Below are 25,499 nucleotides of genomic sequence, written 5' to 3'. Positions count from 1 at the left end.
GCGGGGGGAGGACGACGGCTCGCTGGTGTCTGGTAGTAGTAGTAGTAGTAGAAGCGCACAACCCGTCACCCTCAAAAAAAATATATAAATAAACGTATCAAATGTTGGGTGATTTATAATTAGTTGTCGCGGATGTTTACAGTCAACGCGCGAGCTTGGTTGGTCACGTGTTGCTGGTGGCGCCGCCCCCCTCACCCACACCGTGTCGTCATGCCGGGCGGGAAGGGGGCGTGTGATTGATTGATGGCGGAACTGACCAATCAAAGCAAAGCTGCCCCACACGTCATAAATAAATGAGACCAATAACGTGCGGGCAGAGGCGGGATTATCTGATGAAAGGCCGAAGGCGGGCGAAAAGAGTAGAGTAAGAATGGAGCAAAGCGCCAAATTTAAGAAAGTAAGTTTATTCAGCCAGTTATTTATTTAACCAGTATCTTTTAAGTACTTGGGTATGTTGTGTTCTTACTAATTGAGGTGCTTTACTCAACCCCTAGTTCTAAGGAACTCTGGTACACAAACGTATTTATTGTCATAGATGCTGATTGTTTTTGTTTCAAATTTCAAGCATACGTCGTATAATTTTATTTTATCGAATCAATCTTTATCGCCCACAGATTCAATTTTTAGGCCTTTTTGTCTTTGATTTTAGTTTGTGTGCAGTGATACTGAAATAAACACTAGTAGGACTGGAATAACAACAGAAAATGCTGGAAACACTCAGCAGGCCAGGCAGCATCCGTGGAGAGAGAAACAGAGTTAACGTTTCAGATCTGGGACCCTTCATCAGAACTCTCCACGGATGCTGCCTGGCCTGCTGAGTATTTCCAGCATTTTCTGTTGTTATTTCAGGTTTCCAGCATCCGCAGTATTTTGCTATTATGCTAGTAGGACTGGAATGCGCTGCCTGAAAGGGTGTTGGGGGCAGACTCAATCATAGCTTTCAAAAGGGAATTGGATAAGTACCTGAAGGAAAAAACATTGCAGGGCTACGGGGGAAAGGGCGGGGGAGTGGGTCTAGCTGAAATGCTCTTGCAGAGAGCCGGCATAGGCTTGGTGGGCTGAATGGCCTCCTTCTGTGCTGTAACCATTCTATGATTCTAGGACAGTTTAGTGCACATGGGGTCAAGGGAGCTCGGAAGTGGGTCTCATTCGCATAGAAAGAGCAGGAGTTAAGGGAGAAACTCGAAAGACATGGGTTCAGGGGTAGTGCACAGAGAACCTTGGGAGAGGTTTGGCTTGGTGCATAAGGGGATTGTGGGGAGTGGCAGAGGTAGATGAAAGGATGGTCTTAATCTTTGTGAAAAACAAGTCTGTGAGCTCTTCCATGTGTTCGCAAGAAATTTCTGTAACGCTGGAGAAAATTCTGAAAGTTTTTGGGAAAAAAAAACTCAGCTATAGGAGGGAAGGTGGGCTGAAGCAGTAGCAGAGATGGGTGATGTTACGGTGGGCTGAAGCAGGAGCAGAGATGGGTAATGTTACAGTGGGCTGAAGCAGGAGCAGAGATGGGTAATGTTACGGTGAGCTGAAGCAGGAGCAGAGATGGGTGATGTTACAGTGAGCTGAAGCAGGAGCAGAGATGGGTGATGTTACGGTGGGCTGAAGCAGGAGCAGAGATGGGTAATGTTACGGTGGGCTGAAGCAGGAGCAGAGATGGGTAATGTTACAGTGGGCTGAAGCAGGAGCAGAGATGGGTGATGTTATGGTGGGCTGAAGCAGGAGCAGAGATGGGTGATGTTACAGTGAGCTGAAGCAGGAGCAGAGATGGGTGATGTTACGGTGGGCTGAAGCAGGAGCAGAGATGGGTAATGTTACGGTGGGCTGAAGCAGGAGCAGAGATGGGTAATGTTACGGTGGGCTGAAGCAGGAGCAGAGATGGGTGATGTTACGGTGGGCTGAAGCAGGAGCAGAGATGGGTGATGTTATGGTGGGCTGAAGCAGGAGCAGAGATGGGTGATGTTACGGTGGGCTGAAGCAGGAGCAGAGATGGTTGATGTTACGGAGGTGGAAGTGGGTGGTCTTTGTGATGGAGAGGGTTATGGAGTTGGAAGCTCCGTTTAGGGACGCAGCGGTGGCAATCTGTTTGGTTCAACCTGAGATAGTGGCCAGGGAACGGAGAAGGAATCGGTGGCCAAGGAACGGAGTTTGTGGTGGGGATGAAAACAATGGCTTAACTGTTCCCAATGTTTAACTGGAGGAATTTTTGGCTCATCCAGGGTTTGATGTCAGACGAGCGATCTGACAACACAAAGGCTTGGAAGTGTTGAGAGAGGCGGTGGAGAGGGAGAGCTGGGTGTCCATCAGTGTAGAGAAAGCTTGGAACTAACGGGTGGATGCTGCTTGGTTGTACTTTGTGGTCATCACTGTGCAAACTAAAGATAGGAACATGGGCAAACGGTCAGACACCCTTTCATATCCTGGAACTAGCATTCCACAGAGCTCCTGTTCCTAGATGGTGATTCTGCTCAGGTTTATTCCTCACCCTCACTTCAACCGAGAAATTCACAAAACAATCTTATCTTGGACCCAGTAGCATTCCACCTCTTCAATTCCTACAGCTGGGAAACTGCGATTGTATTGATCCTTTTGGATTTCAGTGTACGTGGAATGATGAGCGGAATAACACTAACTTAGTAACCCACAAAATGGTTTGTAATATTTCCTTCCTTCCAGATCACCCTGTGCCACCCACTATTTTTCCTGTTGCCTCCGTTTCACTATATTTTCAAGTCTCAATCATTAATATGGTTCAGCGCTGGTCCAAAGAAAGACTTGCATTTATATAGCACTTTTCACGACCACGGGATGTCCCAAAACGCTTTACAGCCAATGAAGTACTTTTGAAGTATAGTCACTGTTGCAATGTAGGAAATGTGGCAGCCAATTTGCGCACAGCAAGCTCCCACAAACAGCATTGTGATAATGACCAGATTATCTATTTTTGTTATGTTGATTGAGGGATAAATATTGGCCAGGACACCGGGGAGAACTCCCCAGCTCCTCTTCGAAATAGTGCCATGGGATCTTTTATGTCCACCTGAGAGAGCAGACGGGGCCTCGGTTTAACGTCTCATCCAAAAGACGGCACCTCCGACAGGGCGGCACTCCCTCAGCTCTACGTTGGGCGTGTCAGCCTAGATTTTTGTGCTCTAGTCTCTGGAGCGGGACTCGAACCCACAACCTTCTGACTCTACTCACTGAGCCACAGCTGGTACTCTCGCTGTTTGGTGTTTGAGCAATCTCATTAAATGCTTATTTTAAAATATAAAAGTGAATTCACTCCTTTTACCTTTGCATGTACAGTTGTAACTTTTATATCTTGAACATTTTGTATTCAACAATCTTGCTGCAAAGAAACCCCTTGCTAAAGCACGTCAATGGCAAAATTGGTTTCCTGTGGTTAAAGCACCCTTTTCTGGGCTGAGCATTAGTTTTGTTCTGCATCTGGCCAATGGTAACTGACCTCCGAGCATTTGATCCTGAAACTGTATGTATATTCATGCTTGGAAGTTCTGGTTGGATGAACTTGGGACTAGATGATTTTTACAGAATTCACTGCCGGTGACATCATGAATGGAGAGTGCTGATTATAATTCACTGTCCCCAGTCAGGTTCTCCGAAACGGGGAAGTTCAAACTAAAATATCACTGCAGACCAGCTATTCTAAAGCAAGGTAGCAGGACCTCTGGTGTCAGAGAGCCGTCTCATCCATGCCTTTGTTACTTCTAGACTTGACTATTCCAACGCACCCCCGGCTGGCCTCCCACATTCTAACCTACGTAAACTTGAGGTGATCCAAAACTCGGCTGCCCGTGTCCTAACTCGCACCAAGTGCCATTCACCCATCACCCCTCTGCTCACTGATCTACATTGGCTCCTGGTTGAGCAAGGCCTCGATTTCACAATTCTCATCCTTGTTTTCAAATCCCTCCATATCTCTGTAATCTCCTTCAGCCCCACAATCCCCGCCCCCCCCCCCCCCCCCCGAGATATCTGCGCTCCTCTAATTCTGCCCTCTTGAGCATCCCTGATTGATTGATTATAATCGCTCCACCATTGGTGGCCGTGCCTTCTGTTGCCTGGGCCCTAAGCTCTGGAATCCCCTCTCTAAACCGCTCCGCCTCTCGACCTCTCTCTCCTCCTTTAAGACACTCCTTAAAACCGACCTCTTTGACCAAGCTTTTGGTCACCTGCTTTAATTTCTCCTTATGTGGCTCGGTGTCAAATTTTTTGTCTTATAATACTCCTGTGAAGCACCTTGGGACGTTTTACTACGTTAAAGGCGCTATATAAATACAAGTTGTTGATCAAAATTTGAATTACATGACAACTCTGTAGAATACATTTCTCCTTTTTAAGTCAGTTTGGTGTACAGCATTTTGAAGTCTTTTGCATTACTTCTTGCAATAAGCTATGCTGTGTAGTACTGAATGTGAATACATGGGCTGCTTAAGGTGCTGGTGTACAAGGGTGCTTTGTTGTGGAATTCTGAGAGGAGGTCAGAGTGGCTCAGAAGAGCTATGGCAAATCCTCTCTCGGAAATCTAGTTGGTTCAATTTGTTTGATACTACACCACACCATACAGCAGGCTACTTGGTTTATCGAGATGCTTGATCATTGACAGGAGTTCATAGCCTTTTATAGTGTACTACTTGCTAAGTTAGCCTGTATGAACACAATCAAAATGTTCAGTCGGACTTGACCACTTTCCATTTCCATGGGACTTGCATTGTAAATCAGCCTTTGTGTCCAGTCATTCCTGGAAGAAGATTCCAACAAAAGGGAACCTTGTAATGAATTCCTGTGCATAAAGATTAAAAGATAACTGATCTGGGTAAACACTGAATTGTGTAGTTTTATTTAGTGACTAGATGCATACTGTACTCCTAATGGCACTGCTCAGCGTGATACTTTGTTTGGTTCCAGGAGTTGGTCAGTAAACTACTGTACTTCTATTTTAAGGACCAGAAAACCAAAGGTAAGGAGTCTGTTTTGAATCTGTCTCTAAGTAGGATAACCAACACAAAGAAAGTTTTAGATTTTTACACTTGCTAAACCTACAGGCATAGTAAAAGGGTGACTCATGACAGTGGTTAAAATGCTAAAGTCCACCAGTGCCATATTGTGTGGCATTGTAGGGCAAAGTTCAAGTTGTGTGACTTTGTAGGGCAAAGTTCAAGTTGTGTGACTTTGTAGGGCAAAGTTCAAATTGTGTGACTTTGTAGGGCAAAGTTCAAGTTGTGTGACTTCTACACGGGGACTTTTGTGTGCGATCTCGGCCGACGTGCTAGAAAAATCAGAGATGGAATTTTTTTTTGCTCTCTTCTCTCCCCTCCCTCGGTGAAAACTAGGTTGCACATTCTAGAGGTTAATTGTTTAAAAACAAGTCATGGTGAGAGAGCAGGTACAAGTGGGAAAAAGTAAACTTTACAAAAGCTATGCCGTTGGACCAGAACTCTCATTCCAATCTCCCATGGCTGTATTACTGCAGGGGAAGTGTCGAATGGAGGTTGGATACTTTAAGGCAAGGAGGGAGAACAGGGAGTGAGCGCCTTTGGTAGACCTTCCACGTCGTGGTCCATGTGTTATCAGTAACTGGTACTGGAATTCCAATGTCAGAACAGTGAATAAACAATTGTTCTACTGCCAGAGATAGACTACCCTCACTGCAAATGATTCCCTCTATAGATAGCAAGTAGTAATGAGCTTGGTAACGGTTTTATTTGCTGGTTCATAATCATGAGAAATGAGATTTTAAAAATAAACTTGGACATTAAGAACTTAATCTTATATTTTCTGTTTACTTGCAGTCAGCGGCGATGCTGTCATCATTATGTCTGAAATGCTAAAAATATTTGTTGTAGGTAAGCATGTGAGATGAGCAATTATAGTGGACATTGTGTGCAATACATAACTGTAATTACATAGAATGTACATGAGTCATTAGGATGGGATTACAGAGAATGTACAGCACAGAAACAGGCCATTTGGCCCAACTAACTAACATGCTAAAACCATATAAACTATAAGGTACAGGCCTGTAAAACAAACCAAGAAAAATGAACCATTTATCCAGGTTTGAAACCACCTGCCGGTGAGGTGTTTAGCCAATTAAAGAGGGGGTGCAGGAGAGGAAAGATTCTGTTTTGGTTGCATGCCAATCACAAATTTAATTTAACAATTTTAAACAAGTCCAGACTAAACATCGGAGTTTGTTATACTCTGCTTTCTTTTGTAACCTGTTTCCGCAAAGTGGAATTTGGATATGTTCCTGGTGCAAGTACAGGTAGACTACCCTTTATCCGAACTTCCGAAAACCGAAACCCTCTAAAAACCGAAGGTTTTTTCGTTCAGTGTAAGTCGTGCGCACGGACCCCCCCGCCGACCCCGACCGCCCCCCCCCCCCCCCCCCCCGCGGACCCTGACCCCTGTGGACCCCCGCCGACCCCGACCCCCGCCGACTTACGCTGAGCAGAGGGTCAGCGTAAGTCGTGCGCACGACCCCCCGCCGACCCCCCCCCCCCCCCCGCGGAACCACCTGACTCTCTTCCAAAGGCTCGAAAGCAACGAGAGCTCTGAGCCCGCGGCGGTGCCGGCCCCTGTTCCGACCGAGCACGACGACCTGTTGGTGGAAATGCGGAACTTCATTGCATTCCAGGCTAGCAGCGATGGACAAACCACGACTGCGGACCCCCGCCGACCCCGACCCCCGCCGACCCACCATCCGAAATTTTCCGAAAACCGAAACGCGGCTGGTCCCGAGGTTTTCGGATAAAGGATAGTCTACCTGTATAGAATTCTAATGTACTATTAATTCCCATTCAAATATAACTTTTGTTAAATATCTATCACTTCTGGGACCTTTTGCTCAAATCCTGCCTTTACCTGATGGGATGAATTTCTCCGCTCTGAAAATGTCAACATAAGATGAAGACAGGACGTGAGGTTCCACATGTATCCTGATGACACCCAGCTCTACCCTCGCCACCACTTCTCTCGACCCCTTCACTATCTCCGTGTTATCAGACTGCTTGTCTGACAACCAGCCCTGGAGGAACCGAAATACCTCCAATTAAACATGGGAAGAACAAAGCTATAGTCTTTGGATCTGCCATAAACTCCGCTCCCTAGCTATTGATTCCATCTCCCTACCTGGCCACCGTCTCTGGCTCAACCAGACTGTTTGCAACCTCCGGAGTGCTCCTTGAGCTGAGTTTCTGACCCCATATCCTCAGCACCACTACTTCCACCTCTAATCACCCGTCTCCGCCCCTGCTTCAGTACATGTGCTGCTGAAACCCTCATCCATGCATTTATTGCCTCAGGGCTCCACTTTTCCAACTCCCTTCTGGCCAGCCTTCCACCCTCCATAAACTTGAGCTCATCCAAAACTCTGTTGTCAGTGTCCTAACTCGCACCCAGTCCCGCTCACCCATCTCATCGGTGCTCGTTCACCTACATTGGCTCCCGGTCCGGCAACGCCTCTATTTAAAAATTCTCATCCTCGTGTTAAAATCCTATCATGGTATCTGCTCTCCCTATCTCTAGCCTCCTCCAGCCCTACAACCCTCCAATTCTGGCCCCCCTGCCCCAGCCCCACAAACACTTCCTTCGCCCCACCATTTATGGCCATGTCTTCACCCATTTAGGCCTCAAGGTCTGCAATTTCTTCCCAAAACCTCTTTGCCTCCTATATAAGAACATAAGAAATAGGAGCAGGAGTAGGCCATTTGGCCCTTTGAACCTGCTCTGCCATTCAACAAGATCATGGCTTATCTTTGCCTCAACTCCACCTTCCCACACTATCTTCATATCCCTTAACTCCCTTCGTTCCCAAAAATTTATCGACCTCTGTCTTGAATATACTCAACGACTGAGCATCCACAGCTCCCTGGGGTAGAGAATTCCAAAGATTCACCACCCTTTGAGTGAAGAAATTTCTCCTCATCCCAGTCCTAAATGGTCGACCCCTTATTCTGTAATTCTAGATTCCCCAGCCAGGAGAAACATTTTCCCAGCATTAACCCTGTCAAGCCCTTTAAGCGTTTTATATGTTTCAATTAGATCACCTCTCATTCTTCTAAACACGAAGGAATATAGGCCTAGTCTTCTCAATCTCTCCTCATAAGGCAATCCCCTCATCCCAGGAACCAGTCTAGTGAAACTTCGCTGCACTCCCTCTAAGGCGAGTGTGTCTTTCCTTAGGTAAGGAGACCAGAACTGTACACAGTACTCCAGGTGTGGCCTCACCAGTGCCCTGTATAATTGTAGTAAGACATCTTTACTCTTATACTATATAAATGCAAGTCTTTCTTTCTTTACTCTAATCCCTTTGTAACAAAAGCTAACATACTATTTGCTTTCCTAATTGCTTGCTGTACCTGCATGTTAACTTTCTGTGATTCATGTACAAGGACACCCAGGTCCCTCTGAGTGCAAACATTTCCCAGTCTCTCACCATTCAAAAAATATTCTGCTTTTTTGTTTTTCCTACCAAAGTGGATAACTTCACACTTCCCCACATTGTATTCCATTTGCCATGTTCTTGCCCACTCAGTCAACCTGTCTATATCTCTCTGCAGCCTCTTTGCATCCTCCTCACAGCTTACTTTCCCACCTAACTTTGTATCATCAGCAAACTTGGATACATTACACTCAGTCCCTTCATCTAATTCATTTAATATAGATTGTAAATAGCTGAGGCCCAAGCACTGATCCTGGCGGTACCCCGCTAGTTACAGCCTGCCAACCTGAAAAAGTCCCGTTTATTCCTACTCTCTGTTTTCTGTCCATTAACCAATCCGCAATTCATCATGCTAATATATTACCCCCAAACCCATGAGTCCTACTAGTTACAGATTTGTCAAACACGATTTCCCTAAAACCATGTTGACTCTGCCTAATCATATTATTATGATTTTCTAAGTGCTCCGTTGCCACTTCCTTAATAATAGATTCTAGCATTTTGCCTACTACTGATGTCAGGCTAACTGGCCTATAGTTTCCTGCTTTTTCATTTCCTCCTTTCTTCTTAAATAGCGGGGTGATGTTTGCTACCTTCCAATCCTTGGGGACTGTTCTAGAATCTATGGAAGTCTGATTAATACTAGTACATCCACTATCTCTGCAGCTACCTCTTTTAAAACTCTAGGATGCAGGTCGTCGGGTCCAGGGGATTTGTCGCCACTTAGTACTGGAGAAATTAATGGGACTATGTCTTTACTTATACTGATTTCTTTAAGTTCCTCATTCTCTCTCGACCCTTGATTCCCCATTATTTCCGGAATGTTTTTTGTGTCTTCTACCGTGAAGACGGATACAAAGTATGTGTTTAATGTCTCTGCCATTTCCTTATTGCCCATTATAATTTCTCCTGTGTCTGCCTCTAATGGGCCCACGTTTACTTTCACTAATCGCTTCCTATTAACATATCTATAGAAACATTCACATTCTGTTTTTATGTCTCTTGCTAATTTACTTTTTTTTCTCTTTCCTGGTCAATTTCTTGGTCCTCCTTTGCTGAATTCTAAAATCTTCCCAATCCTCAGGCTTACTATTCTTTTTGGCAACATTATAAGCCTCTTCCTTTGATCTAATACTATCTTTAACTTCTCTTGTTAGCCACAGTTGGACCACTTTTCCTGGTGGAGTTTTTTGTGCCTTAAAGGAATGTATATTTGTTGTAAATTATGTATTAATTCTTTAAATGCTAGCCATTGCTTGTCTGCTGTCATACCTTTTTAATGTAGTTTCCCAATCTACCTTAGCCAACTCGCCCTTCATACCTACGTAGTTTGCTTTGTTTAGATTTAAGACCCTAGTTTTGGATTTAACTAAATCACTTTCAAACTCAATATAAAATTCTATCATATTATGGTCACTCTTCCCTAAAGGCCCCTTTACTACAAGGTTATTAATTAACCCTTTCTCATTGCACAATACTAGATCTAAAATAGCCTGTTCCCTAGTTGGTTCCTCAACATACTGATCTAGAAAACTATCTTGCATACATTCCATGAATTCATCCTCCACACTGTTACTGCAAATTTGGTTTGCCCAGTCTATATGTAGATTAAAGTCCCCCATGACTACTGTATTACCCTTGTTACTTGCGCCTCTAATTTCCTGATTTATACTCTGCCCTACATTACAACTACTGTTTGGGGGCCTATAAACAACTCCCACCAATGTTTTCGAGCAGGGTATAGTCCACAACAGCAGATCATAAGTGGTCTATGGAATCAGTAGGCTTGGTGGGCCATAGGGACTTTTCTTACTTTATTGGATTGTGATCATAAAACAATATTGCCACGACTCAGTCAAACTCAGAACAAAAACAAACACCTGCCCCACCTCCCTCCACTCGCAATAGTTTCACTGAGATCAGTGTCTTTTACTCTCCACACCAATCCGATGGGTCTCCACACATTACATGAGGCCTTGGAGAGGGTGCAGAGGGGATTTACTAGAATGGAACCAGGGATGAGGGACTTCAGTTATGTGGAGAGACTAGAGAAGCTGGGGTTGTTCTCCTTGGAGCAGAGAAGGTTGAGGGAAAGATTTAATAGAGGTGTTCAGAATTGTGAGGGGTTTTGATCAGAGTAGATCGGGAGAAACTGCTTCCACTGGCAGGAGAGTCAGTAACCAGAGGAGACAGATGCAAGATCATTGGCAGAAAAGCCAGGGGGAGATGAGAATTTCTTTTTTTAATGCCGTGAGTTATGATCTGGAACGTGCTGCTTGAAAGGGCGGTGGAAGCAGATTCAATAGAAACTTTCAGAAGGGAATTGGATAAATACTTGAAGGGGCAAAATTTTAAGCTGCTCCTTAATAACTACCTCTTTCACCAAGCTGTGAGTCACCTGTCATAACATCTCTTTGGCTTGGTGTTGACATTTGTCTTATTGACACTCCTGTGAAGCACCTTGGGATGTTTTTCTACAATAAAGGTGTTCGTAAATCAATCAACAACTTGCATTTACAGAAGAGCCCAGAGATGAGGGCACCTCCTAAATCAATACTAATTGGAAATTTCACTCCAGGCAGTAGAGGGTGTTTCCTGGAAGCACTTGTGCTGATACTGGCGACATAAGTTCCAAAGCTTCTTGTTTTGAGTGATGTCTTTGCTGCACACTTACTTTAATATGAAACCTGTTTCCTTAATTGTTTTACATCCAGAGGCAGCAGCACGAACAGCCAGGCAGGCATCTTCTGAAGACTCTCCTGCAGGAGAAATTGACCATTTTGAGAAGGTTTTGCCCCAGCTGGTATGTAACAACAGTTACTGCAGTTTGCAGACTCTGGGTAGGGGAAAAGATTAAAGAAAAAGCTGCTTTAATTAAAATCAGAACTTGTGTAATGGGCAGTCCCTTTCCAAGAACATGACCTGGTCATATCAGCTTGTCCAGTCTACCATCTCTATCTGCAGTATCTGTCGAGCAGCTTGCATATAGTTGCTGAGTGGTCAGAACTACACAGCCTGAATGGGGACTTGCACCATGTATATCAATCAAGTATGTAGAATCAGGAATAATGGCAACTTTTTATTACATACAGCAGAATCCCTTCTGCACACGGCATGAATGTTTCCCTTTCAAGTAAAAGGAGCACCGATTCTTCATACTAAAGCAAGGAATGGGGAAACACAGCAAGATTTAGAAAAATACTTGTAAAGAAAGGCATAGATACTGATTTGCAAGAGAAAGCAGTGACACTACTCTTCTGTCTAAACACCCATCAAATTTACATGAGTGGAGTTCAAAGTCTCTGTCTAGTTTAACGCTGCACAATTCTGCTTAAAACCTTTATTTTCGTAGCTCCTTTTCTATAAGTATGTTTAGTGCTCAATTTGGCCAACTACATGAACAGCTGCTTGCATGCAGCCCTAAACAAAACACAAGTGACTAGGAACCATGTACTTGCAACATTCTGCTGTTCTACCATCAGTTGGAGCACTTGTATTTTGCCAGATGACTTACCACTGTAAATGGACCATGACGCGTTAGTCCTTAAGACATGATTCTATTAAGTGCTCAAACCGGCAGCCTGTTAATGGGGAGAAAGTGCTGCTGGAACCATTAGCGAGTCAAAATCTTTCCTATGTATCAAACAAAATCCCACTGTTTAGTTTCCTGAATGTTGCATCACTTGAAGTGCAGATTGAGCCCAGTTGAATAGTGAGCAAGTTGTAATGATCAATCCATAAGTTGGGGTGAAGTTAGTGAACACTCAGGAAGTCATGGTCAGGTCTTTGACTAACTGAGGAAATCAGATTGTATAGATGAAGGGAATGTGGCGGTTGTTTAGATTTTCAGATGATGTTTCTGAGAAGATGCTACAAGCAACTTGTGAAAATGAAGGCACATGGTATTAAGGTGAATGTAGCTACATGTCGAGATGGTCATGGCACAGTGTGGGGTAAATTGTTTGTTTTTCAGATTGCTGGAAAAAGTGGGTTGTGTTTTGTCCCAAGAACCCCCTTGTTTCCACAAATGATTGGAAATGGGCTGAGGGATAATAGTTTGCTGATGCCAAATTAGGGACATGGTAACTTAGGAAGAATTCAGGAGGACATAGACAGCATAATAGAGTGGGAGAATAAATGACAGATACAGTTCAGTGCACGGAAATATGAACTATATATTGTTGGGATGATGATTGGGTTGGGTAGAATAGTGAAAGGAGATGTACCTTAAACAGTCAGATTCTTAAGAGTGGAGGAACAGATGTAGGAGTGTAGATACATAGTTATGTAAAATTGGATGGATAGCAGAAAATAACAAAGGCACGTGAATCTGGGTTAAATGGAGGGGACATTTAATATAAAAAGGAAGTAATGAATTTATTGATGTTGGTTGGGCTGGGGGAGTGTTTGTGGTTCTGGGCATCCCATTGTAGGAAGTAAATAAGAACCATTGCTGTACTCTTCCCAAGAAAAATCACTAGAATGATCAATGTACAATTGGAGCCTTTTTAAAAATTTGTTCTTAGGATGTGGGCGTCGCTGGCAATGCCAGCATTTAGTGCCTATCCCTAATTGCCCTTGAGAAGGTGGCGGTGAGCTGCCTTCTTGAACCGCTGCAGTCTGTGTGGTGAAGGTACTCCCACAGTGCTGTTAAGGAGGGAGTTCCAGGATTTTGACCCAGCGACGATGAAGGAACGGTGATACCCTTCCAAGTCCGGGTGGTGTGCAACTTGGAGGGGAACTTGGAGGTGGTGGTGTTCCCATGCACCTGCTGCCCTTGTCCTTTTAGGTGGTAGAGGTCACGGGTTTGGGAGGTGTTGCTGAAGAAGCCTTGGTGAGTTGCTGCAGTGCATCTTGTAGATGGTACACACTGCAGCCACGGTACGCCGGTGGTGGAGGGAGTGAATGTTTAAGGTGGTGGATGGGCTGCCAGTCAAGTGGGCTGCTTTGTCCTGGATGGTGTCGAGCTTCTTGAGTGTTGTTGGAGCTGCACTCATCCAGGCAAGTGGAGAGTATTCCATCACACTCCTGACTTGTGCCTTGTAGATGGTGGAAAGGCTTTGGGGAGTCAGGAGGTGAGACACTCGCCGCAGAATAGCCAGCCTCTGACCTGCTCTTGTTGTCACATTATTTGTGTGGCTGGTCCAGTTAAGTTTCTCGTCAATAGTGACCGCCAGGATGCAGATGGTGGGGATTCGGCGATGGTAATGCAGTTGAATGTCAAGGGGCGGTGGTTAGACGCTCGCTTGTTGGAGATAGTCATTGCCTGGCACTCGTGTGGCACGAATGTTACTTGCATCTAATCAGCCCAAGCCTGAATGTCATCCAGGTCCTCCTGCATGCGGGCATGGACTGCTTCATTATCTGAGGAGTTGTGAATGGCACTGAACTGTGTAGTCAGCAGCGAACATCCCCATTTCTGACATGCTAGAGGAAAAGTAATTGATTAAGCAGCTAAAGATGGCTGGGCCAAGGACACTGCCCTGAGGAACTCCTGCAGGGATGTCCTGGGGCTGTGATGATTGACCTTTGACAACCATCTTCCTTTGTGCTAGGTATGACTTCAGTCAGTGAAGAGTTTTCCCCCTGATTTCAATTTTACTAGAGCTCCTTGATGCCACACGCTGACTGCCCTTGACATCAAGGCAGCATTTGACACTCTCGCCTCACCTCTGGAATTCAGCTGTGGTCCATGTTTGGAACAAGGCTGTAACGAGGTCTGGAGCAGAGTGGTTCTGGCGGAACCCAAACTGAGCATCGGTGAGCAGGTATCGCTTGATGGCACCGTCTATGACACCTTCCATCACTTTGCTGATGGGCTGGAAATTGGCCGATTGGATTTGTCCTGCTTTTTGTGGAGACACATACCTGGGCAGTTTTCCACATTGTCTGATAGATGCAAGTGTTGTAGCTGTACTGGAACAGCATAGCTAAGGCGTGGCTAGTTCTGGAGCACAAGTCTTCAACATGACAGCCGGGATGTTGTCGGGGCCCATAGCCTTTGCTGTATCCAGTAAGCTCAGCCGTTTCTTGATATCACGTGAGTGAATCGAATTGGCTGAAGACTGGCTTCTTTGATGGTGGGGACCTCCGGAGGAGGCCGATATGGATCATCCACTCGGTACTTCTGGCTGAAGATGGTTGCAAACACTGAAGCTGTCTTTTATACTCGCATGCTGGGCTCCGCTATCATTGAGGATGGGGATATTCATGGAGCCTGCTCCTCCCATTAATTGTTTAATGATCCACCACTGTTCACAACTGGATGTGGCAGGACTGCAGAGCTTTGATCTGATCCTTTGATTGTGGGATCTTAGCTCTGGCTATAGCATGTTGCTTCTGCTGTTTAGCATGCATGTAGTTCTGTGTTGCAGCTTCCCCAGGGTGGTACCTCATTTTTAGGTACGCCTGGTGCTGCTCCTGCTCTTCTACACTCCTTATTGAACCAGGGTTGGTCTTTGGGCTTGATGGTAATGGTAGAGTGAGGGATATGCTGGGCCATGAGGTTACAGATTGTGGTGGAATAAAATTCTGCTGCTGCTGATGGCCCACAGCACCTCATGGATGCCCAGTTTTGAGCTGCTAGATCTGTTCTGAATCTATCCCATTTAACACAGTGGTGGTGTCACACAACACGATGGAGGGCGTCCTCAGTGTGAAGATGGGACTTTGTCTCCACAATGACTGGGGTGGTTGCAGCTACCACTACTGTCATGGACAGATGCACCTGCGACAGATAAATTGGGGAGGACGAGGTCAAGTAGATTTTTCCCTCCTGTTGGTTTTCTCACCACCTGCTGCAGGCCCAGTCTGGCACTTCTGTCCTTCAGGGCTCGGTTGAAATCTGTTTCACAAGATTATTGCAACGTGAAATGCTTTACTGCAAGTGGCTATTATGGCAGAGACTGTGACACAAGAACTTGAAGAGCAGGAGTCGGCCATTCAGCCCCTCGAGCCTGCTCCGCCATTCAATGAGATCATGGCTGATCTACCTCATCTCCACTTTCCTGCACTATCCCCAATCCCTTGATTCCCTTAATATCCAAAAATTCTATCGATCTGTCTTAAATAACAAAAATAAATGAGTATATTCATTTCAAAGGGAATTAAATAATTTATTTGTAAAGGAATGTGAAAGGATAGAGGGAAATTGGATTAGAATATAGTCCAGTTGAAGTTAGCAAAAATGTGAGGGTGTGAATGACCTGTACCATAAGTTCTGTGAATCCTGGCATTACACTAATCCTTTTCTTGAACCTAAACTACTCAAAGGATATAGGCAAATATGCAAGCCTTTTGTTTCATTTTTATGTTCCTTTGGCTGTACACATCCAGTAGATGGCAGATTTGAGCCTTGAGTGGTGCTGTGTATTCCCAGCTAGAATGCTACAAATACGCTTCAGTGCCCCTGGAATCGGGAGGAGAAAATCAGCCAGAGTCCCACTCCTGATTGCTATCTGGCACCCTCTGCTGGAAATGCACATGTTTGGGGAGGACTGGTACAGGGTTTGGCTGTGAAGTTCCCTCCCTCTTCATCAGTGTTCCCTTTAACTTTTGGCTGCACGGCCCACTCAAAATACAGCGCATGCACTTTTTTCCTAATTGAAAGCCGGTGAGGCCACGTAGGTCAATGGGCACGTTCCTCTTCACCACCCCCTCCCCTCCTACATCAGTACTTGCTAGTGGTGATAGAGTACAAGAGTAATGCAGTAATATAATTTGTACAAGGCAATAATTAGGACACACTGTGCAAGTTTGGACACCTCATTACAGTAAGGCCATTAAAACCATAGACTATTGCGATCCTAGATTCACCAGGGATGGAAAACTAGTTACAATGAGAGACTTGAGATACTGGGACTATCATCACTGGAGTAGAGAAGGATAAAAGCCAAGTTAATGAAGGGTTTGACTGGGTGAATATGGAAAACGACATCTAGGAACTTAGAGGTCATCAAGTTAATATTACTGAGGGTGTAGAGGTTAGGAAAAACATTTTCTATACAGATGGTTGTTGGGCATTGGAATCTTACCACTGGGAATAGGTGAGGCCAGGCAAAGGTGAATAAACGTTTGAAACAGGTGATGGTACAGGGCAGTAGGAGAGCATAGGTAAGCAGGATTCGTTTTGGATTGATCCAGCAGAGCCGGCACAGAAACAATGCGGTGACTGTCCACCTTTGCTGTAAGCTTTAGAGCGTATCACCTGATTTACCATGAGAAATCCACTAGTAACTTTAAATAGCACTGAACTTTAGTACTGACGTATAATAAACTGAGAATGGAGCAGGAACCAGAAATGTTCCCCTGCTCACCTACAGTAGTGCGTGTGAAAGGCAATGTGTCCTCTTCCCCTGATCCTGTAGACAGCTTCCAGTGTTCATTTATTTCAATCCTTGTTGAAATGAGAAGTATTACATTTCATTGATGTTTAAAATTTGTGAAGCTTCACTGTAGTTTGTTGGTTTTAAGATGTTTTTCTTGTTTTTGCAGCTTTTGGATTTCTAGGATTGACTTGTTTCCACTAGGTGGTGCAGATCTATAACATTTAACCAGTTGGAGAACGATATGGTTGCTTCATTTACAACACCAGTTATTGAAACCAGTCATTGTAATAGAACTGATGGGACTGCGAAAGGCTGTACTTGTTCACAAGTTAAATATGGTGGATATATATTGTAGATATTTTATGAACTATTGTTTCTTTGCTCATTACCATAACTATTCAGAACTGATCATTATTAAATCAAAAATGATTTTTTTCTTGTATACATTTTGAAAAAGATGCGAGAGGTGCATGGTACCACTGGAGCAGAATGTAGAATCGTGCCCTTAAACTATGGGGTTTCAAACTTCGGTCCGCACGTGGATCAGTTTTTTAAGACAGTCTTAAGGAAGTGGGTTGTAAAAAGTTTAAGACAGTTGCTTGGAAGCTAAGATTCAACAAACACCAATTTATAACTTCTAGTGTTAAACATTCAATGGCGTGGTTACTGAGACACCTAGGTGAAGGCTCAAGGTTCACAGTACAAGAAACCAGCTGAAGAGTGAAGAGAAGACAAAGTAAATGATTTTGCCGTCAGTATTGTTGGCTGTGTGCTTTTTGTAATCAAGACTTTTTTTGTACAAAAATTAAAACCAGCGGTTAATTGTTATTTTAGGCAGTTTTACTTATCTCTGTTCTTACACTTTGAGCAATAGGAACACCTACATTGAATAACTTTTATAGGTTAGGTTCTTTGACAAATGGCTCCGCTTAAGTGAATCACTGCACCCTGGAAAGAAGTTTCTTGCAGATCAAATGGGAAAGGGAGACGAACAGTGAAGGGAGATATGCTTTAAACTGATCTACAAAATAATCTTTACACATTGTTCGTACTTATCCTGCTTCTGGCACCACACAAAGGTTTGTTTTAAAATTGCATAGCCCTTCAGTTTTGATTCGGGAGCAATCAGCATTATCACACCACACTTTTTCTTCTGTGGTAAGAGACATCAGTGCAGTGAAATGGACCATTTTTTTCCTATTTTGCAGATGATACAAGGTAATCCTCGGGTTGGGTATAATTCACAGAAGTATAGCGACTATACCACCATTCATTTTTGCACCCTTTATATTGCAAATATTCCTTGAGGGAGTTTATGGGGGACATTTTTGGTTTTCAGCTGTGATAGGGAGCGGGCAACTCATTAATAGGGGCTGACAGGTGCATGGACCTGCGTTCCCTGTGCAAATACTGGTCCATCCTATTTCCTTACAAGGCATTAATGAAATTCCTATACCAGGTGAAGACGAAGTCCAGCTCCATGTGGTCCTGTAACAGTTGATTTCTCACCTTCTCTCAAGGGAGTTCAGCAATAAGACCGTCCTCTGAAATGCATGTTTCCGGCAAGAAATTGGAAACCTGTTCAGCAAACTAATGGTTAACCAACCTGATTTCACACTCACTGTCCCTTCTTGAGCATTTATTCATGTGCACTAGTGCTGCAGCTAAAGGCAACTTCATTGGGGGCTTGGTTCCAGCTAGGAGCATCTATAGCCTCTGTACCTCACACCACACTATTCTTGCCTTGAGTGGCACAATTAACTGGGCTGTAACTTCACTGCCACCCTAAATTTCCAGCAAATGTATCTGATTTTTAATGGACATGAGATAACTCCCATTGTGAACTATTTTCATGTTAGTTTGATTCATTATGCTGCTTCCAAGCTACCCCTGAACTTTAAAACTTAAGCTAACTCCCCTTAATCCTAACACACAAGAAAAATCATGCAGTAAACACCAAATGTTGCCATCCACCAATGACATTTACACCATCGTGAAACCACAAGGCGCCCACAGACAATTGTTTGTGCATTTCAGATGCTCTCATGTCACATTGCCATATCTGGTATCCATGGCAGAGAATACTGTAAATCTATCTTTTATTTTAACGTGGATCTTGTAGATTTGTGCTCGGATTCAATAGCAAATCCAACTTTTTCACTTGGCTAGTTATTTATCCAGACAAATGTGCAAGTCTCGAGTGTGTAGCTTTTAGTTCAATTCTCTTACCCTGCCTCACCTAAAACAGGAGTACTGATTTCATGTGTAGTTACAGGGTCACCCTATTTGTAGGTAGAACTAAGATTGTAAAGAAATTCCACATCGTATGGGAACAAGGCACTTGATCAATCTATACGAAGAGAAGGCTAGTATAATGTCTGTATTCCCACTATCAATTAGCAGATCTCAAAACTTATTATCCAGCAACAGCTGTAACTACAGTTGTTAATTTTTCTTTTGTGCCACTTTTCTCCCCACTTCCACTGTTAAAGGTTTGATTGGCCATGGGGTAAAGTCTACAGGTGCCAAAGCACTCTAGTACCATGCTCAAGTGGCCATTCACGTGCAAGCTCACAATGATGCGTAGCAGCAAGCTTTAGGACAGCACGGTGGCATAGTGGTTAGCACTGTTGCCTCACAGCGCCAGGGACCCGGGTTCAAATCCGGCCTCGGGTGACTGTGTGGAGTTTGCACATTCTCCCCGTGTTTGCGTGGGTTTGCTCCGGTTTCCTCCCACAGTCCAAAGATGTGCGGGTTAGGTTGCTTGGCCATGATAATAAAAAAAATTGACCCTTAGTGTTAGGGGCGATTAAATATGTGGGGTTATGGGGATAGGGCTTGGGTGGGATGGCTGTCGGTGTAGGGACCGGGTGCTAGGGTTTGGATGATCAGCCATGATCTCGTTGAATGGCGGAGCAGGCTCGAAGGGCCGAATGGCCTACTCCTATCTTTCTAGGACCCTAGAGTAGATTATGCCAAGCCGACTAGCCGATCGCAGCAGATGTTCATCCACATAGTTTCCTGCAGGGGTCACCAGCTAGTGCTCAAAAGCCAGAATCCCGTCTGCTTTTCCTCAACCTAATCTGGGGGTATTAAAGCTGATTGTACAGACTGCTACAACCCAGGCTTTATTTAATGGAATTGGTCAAGTCAGATGATGGAATGGACTAACTTACATTCATACTGTATTGTGTGGACTTGGCTGTAACTAAGGCCATGATTTTCATGAGAGTGCTTCTGCTGTGGCTGCTGGTCCCAAAATGCACCACTTTGGCAGATTGGACCCTAAAAAGGTAAATGTCAAGAGTCTTCATTCTCTGCATTCCAATGTTCCCGTTGAGGTCAGTACATGCATATATACATTAGATATAATGGCCAAATCAACAACCCTGTTTTCGCTGTTTGATGATGTAAATGTTTAAGATTTTCCAAATCAAGCTTCAGTACAAAGAGTTTCTGTTTGCTCTATTAGAGTGCAGTCTTTCCTGGCAGGGACACATCCCACTTACCCAAGCCCAGGTTTGGAAGAATCAAGACATAAGGAGCCACTCGTGTAGGTGGGGATCGTGTTGGAATTTAACCAGCTAAACTCATGCAACTTACCAGTACTGAGCAGTGCTGGAAGGAAACTTGGCTTCAGTTATGTAGCAACAAAAAAAAACCCGCTTGTGCAACATTACGTACATGTGCTTTTACACCAATATTTTGCAACAGAACTTAGTTTGCCATCACATTCTGATTATCACAGAAACCCCACAGTGCAGATAGAGGCCATTTTGGCCCATCGAGCCTGCACCGACACATATCCCACCCGAACCCCGTAACCCCTACACCAACACATATCCCACCCTATCCCCGTAACCCCACGTATTTAATCCCCCTAACACTAAGGGTCAATTTATCATAGCCAATCATCCTAACACACACATCTTTGGACTGTGGGAGGAAACCCACGCAAACACGGGGAGAATGTGCAAACTCCACACAGACAGTCGCCCAAGGCCGGTTTCGAACTCGGGTCCCTGGCGCTGTGAGGCAACAGTGCTAACCACTATGCCACCGTGCTGCCCTTATACTAGACCATACATGGCAGTTAGTCGTTGCAATTAGTTCTTTACTATTGAACCTGTTTTGGAATCACTTTACTGCAGTTGTTATTGTGTTGCACACTTTAAATTCACACCATCTAGAAAGCAAATCACAGCTGGAAAATTTTATGGCTAATCAAAAGGCAACGATTAGGTTAGGGCTACCAAAGCAACATGAAAAGACTGAGTGGGCACTCAAAATTGAGTCACTAACGCTGGAATCCAAATACATACCACATAATGCAATCCTTTTTGGAGATGTGCATTAGAGTAAGCCTTCAGGTCATTCAAGAAGTCTGCCAAGTGCAGAATTCTAAATTCCTTTTAATCATTTCATACAGTCGGTTGGATCACTTGGTTCGCTTAAGAATCTGGGTTTGAAATTAGTCTAGAGAAATTATTTAAAAGTCTCCAGAAGTCTGAATTAAAATAAGTATAACCTTCAGTTTCCAGCGAGAATCAATCTCCTGCAGAAGTAAAAACTGCCTGATGTCCTAGTGGGTAAAGAGATTCCCTGTCAGGGGGTGGTGGTAAAAAGAGGGATTTTTATTGAAAAGGAAGCAGCAGAAATTGAACACTAAACTGAAAAATTAAGATTCACGTCAATATGGTTTGTTTGTGTATGTGGAGTGGGCAGGGGGACTGTGAAACATAGACGACAGTGCAAGGACAGTTATACAGGCTGTACAACCTGTACACCTGATCGGGGAGTTCCTGATGCCATTATCAGTTGGAATGTAAAGCAGAAAGTTTCATTCCCGTTATCCCTCATGTTTAAGGTCCCGTTTAAAAAAAGTCCCGATTTCCAGCCAAGCCCACATTGTAATACAGTCAAATTCTCTCTTCACTCACTAAAAGAAATGCAATTTATAGAGTAGGCTTTGACAGGAACCAAGCCTGGCTAACACTCCCCAAAGAGAAACAATGTCCCTCTATAAGGGAACCAACAGTGAAATGAGATCTATATGTTAAAAATAGTGTGTGGGGCATGTACTACTTGTCCACAAACCTCACTTCATGCTGTCACAATTTTTGGTCATACTTTAGTAAGTCAATGGTCACAGTGTAGTTGCAGGTTCTGGCCACAAGGTGGCTCGGTGGAGCAATTTCCTGAAGTCTTTCCCAACTCCAACAGCATCTTTTACATAAAATGTCTTGTGGTCATCAACTGACTGTGAGCAAACCCATGGGCAATTTACCAGTTGTCCCTGAATTTCCCAAAAACATACCCATACAGCTTACAAGCAATAAGACACATAATTACACTACACTGGCCAAGTTACTGCAATTAAATATTCATATGCACTGTAAGGCTGCTGTAAAATTCTGAAGAATTGACTATGTACAAATGTCAGTATTACCTGCGTGAACGAAATATCCTGCAGTATTATAAGAACGTATCAGAACTAGCTAATTTAGATTGACAAAATACTGTTGTTAGGTCCTGTTCCTCATGGAAGGGGGATTACATTAGCCCAGCAGTGGTCCAGTATGGAGGACCTGGTGAGAGTTCAGCCTGGCTTGCTGCTTTTCCCCCCACCTGCACTTTACAGATTGTGGCAGGTGCTTTGAGCGTGCTCGCCACTTCAAAGCGTTGTGAGCAGTTGGAAGTAATTAGACCTCAGGGAAAAAGAGAGCCAAGCTGCAAGACAATGGCAAGTGCCAGGAACACAGGGGTTCTCCAAACACTTTGAAGTTCATTCAGCTAGACCAAAGTGGTGTTTGGTTTAGAAGAACGTGTCAGGCATCAGTGAAAGGACCACACTAGTAGAGGCCGATGGAAGGAGTACATTTACTAACACGGAAGAGTGTCATACCCCCTTTAGATAATAAGCACTTTTTAAGTATATACAAGGATTCATATTCTGTATACAAGTACAATGACCCTCTTTGTACCAGTTGATTAAAGAGCTCATAGCATATGATTTCAATGTATATTTTTATTAGGATAAGGATGAAAGTCTATTTTCAACCTTTGAACCTTCTTTACCAAACTCCCTTTTCTCATTTCATTCAGTATTTTGCTATCCTCTCATTTCATTCTGTTCCTCTCTTCCTGTTATCATTTTTTTGTAACAAGTGCAGTTACTGACTGAACTGTTGAGCAGATCCTGGTATCCATGGATTGAGACATACACATGTATATCTTAACACGCACATACATTCCTAAGAATGTAACCAAACCTGTATCAAATTATCTTTAATGACAGCACAACAAAGAACTCCAAAAAAAATCAGTTAATGTCTTGTGACCTCCAAGTAATGAAGCTCTGAAAAGATCCAAAAGGAGGAGAGTTGGAGGGCCTGAGAGGTTTAGGGAGGGAATTCTAGAAATTAGCGTCTAGATGGCTGAAGGCACGGCCACCAGTGGTGGGACGAAGGAAGTGGGGAGGATGCACAAAAGACCAGAGTTGGAGGAACTCAAGAGTTCTGGGGGTGGTGGGATGTAGGGCTGGAGGAGGTTAAATGGAGGTTAGGCCAGGGAGGGATTTCAACACGAGGATGAGAATTTTTTTTTAAAAGAGGCGTTGGTGAGCCAGGAGCCAATGTAGGTCAGTGAGCACAGGGCTAAACAGTTCAGCTATACCCATTAGTTGCAAAAGTCTTGGTTAAAATTAAAGCAGACAGTTCCCATAACATTATGAAAAACGGAATAGTAATTCTAATATCTTTTATGTTGATACAGAAGTTTAAATATGCAATCTAGCCGGCTAAGCCCAGCCAGAAAATACATGGTCTCCAGCATATAAAATGCTCAAATTCTTGGTCACCAAGGCATCTCATTCCAAGTAAGCACAGCTATTATATGAGCGGTAACCTGTATCCCCAGTTGTTAGAATGCCACAGAACTTCAGCCATTCTCAGTGCTAAACTCTCCAAAAGCCAACACATAAAGGGTTGCTTGCCTGTGAAACAAGTGAGCAAGTAATAGCATGCAAGCTAGTAACAAGTATATTGAAAATTGAAATGAGCACCAATTGTCTGGAAACCGCTGCAGAAAAATATTAAATACTGCACAAACTTGGTGCCAAACCATACATGACATTAAATGGGAATACCATAATGGTGGTGACTGTTGCTAAATCAGTGAATAATTTTAGTCTCAACTATATCTTTGATAACATTATGAAAAAAAAAAGACTTGCATTTATATAGCACTTTTCACAACCTCAGGACATCCCAAAACGCCCGACAGCCAATGAAGTACTTTTGAAGTGTAGTCACTGTTTTAATGTAGGAAACCCGGCAGCCAATTTGCGCACAGCAAGATCTCTCAAACAGCAATGTGATAATGACCAGATAATCAAGTTTTTTTTTAAAACATGGAACACTAATAGTTGAGAATTGGATTTGGATCTTATAGTTGTACTATTGTGTGTTGTGATTTTTGAGGGAAAGTTTAGCACTGACAGGAAGTGAAACTGAAAAGCAAAAACCAACATACAAAATATAAAATTCAGAGTGAGAAGAGGTCATTAGGACCATCAAGTCCACTCTATCCAGAATCTCCCCAATCACCTCTTGTCTCCACCACTTAACCTTCAAAATACTTTTGCCAACTTGTTCTTCACTGCAACGTTTTATGACCTTTCACCTTTGCAGGGTTTCTAAAAAGATTCTATGTGTATCACTTGTATAAATTGTCACTCGAGGGGTGTGTCGGTCAGATTCTAGCTTTAAAAAAAAGTTTCATTTGAAGACCCAGAGTCTTGGCACATTTCTGCAAAACAGGTTGTTGACATTTGAACGCTTTTCATGGGGAATCTGATCATTAAGAGGCATGTTGTAAATCTTCACTTTCACTCCGGTCCTCTAGCACTAGCAGGTGAAGGAAAACATGAAAGCAAGTTTTGTTCTTCATTTTTGCACAGGACGTCTAATGAATTCATACCACAGTATCTGGCGTGCAGCTACCAGATACCACAGCATAACCAGTGACCGCTAACAGACATACTCACCTTTCATACTTATGAGGGTACCACATCTTCACCCCTCACTGGTTTCCCCTCGCTAGAAGCCCAGCACGGAAACATTTCAAATTATCACAAGAACATATATTTATCAACTTCCAATCCGCTTTGAAACAAAATACTTGAAAAGCAGCAACATCAAAAGATTTTTTTTGGAACATGTTGATCTTGACTAATACTTGACTAAGTATTATTTTCTGGCATTACCTTTTTTATTTTACAGAAGTATTCAAACAAAATAATAGAAGCACTCCACAACCAGGGCCCATCGATGCAGAATTTCCATTCGTTTTATTGTAAAAACGCCTGCTAATCTCGAACAATCTTTTACACGATTAATAAATTCAGATCTTTCAATACTCCAAAACAAAAATAAGCAAAAACAATGCACTTTCACGGATCAAAAAAAAAGCAATCAATGATATTTGCTTTGAAGTTAATGTGCAGCCCTGAAGTGCTCATGTCTTTCCTCCTCTTAACGCTTCCCTGCAATAGGAACAAACAAAAGTGAGCAAAACCTGGAACACTACACTTGGTGTACAAATCACAACTACTGTTTCATGCACCTTGAAAAATAATATGTATACAATTCAAACTAGGTATTTCTAGATCTAGACTTTTTAGAATAAAAACTACACGTTGTGACAAAGGC

The 25,499-nt window shown here is 43.5% G+C and overlaps 2 protein-coding genes across 5 annotated transcripts in view; one reads left to right on the top strand and one right to left on the bottom strand.

Annotated features, from left to right (window-relative positions):
* Window positions 1-6: 6 nt before the first annotated feature.
* cenpx (centromere protein X) lies at window positions 7-17,616 on the top strand. Its single transcript, XM_085963849.1, has 5 exons — window positions 7-397; window positions 4,924-4,975; window positions 5,808-5,861; window positions 11,176-11,264; window positions 16,955-17,616. The coding sequence occupies exons 1-5, from the start codon at window positions 371-373 to the stop codon at window positions 16,967-16,969; spliced, it is 237 nt and encodes a 78-aa protein (XP_085819975.1). The 5' UTR covers window positions 7-370; the 3' UTR covers window positions 16,970-17,616.
* A 7,494-nt stretch (window positions 17,617-25,110) lies between these two features.
* aspscr1 (ASPSCR1 tether for SLC2A4, UBX domain containing) overlaps window positions 25,111-25,499 on the bottom strand; it is a 238,060-nt gene continuing 237,671 nt past the window's right edge. For all 4 annotated transcript variants that reach the window (XM_085963844.1, XM_085963843.1, XM_085963842.1 and 1 more), the window contains one exon: window positions 25,111-25,333. In XM_085963844.1, the coding sequence (XP_085819970.1) occupies window positions 25,323-25,333 (11 nt within the window). In that variant the 3' untranslated portion in view covers window positions 25,111-25,322. The remainder of the gene's footprint in view (window positions 25,334-25,499) is intronic.

This window comes from Somniosus microcephalus, chromosome 21 (assembly GCF_052327205.1).
Source record: "Somniosus microcephalus isolate GS21.2 chromosome 21, FLI_Smic_1.0, whole genome shotgun sequence".
Taxonomy (NCBI): Eukaryota; Metazoa; Chordata; class Chondrichthyes; order Squaliformes; family Somniosidae; genus Somniosus; species Somniosus microcephalus.
The sequence above is the reverse complement of the archived record's forward strand: the minus strand, read 5'-3'. Positions and strand labels throughout refer to the sequence as shown.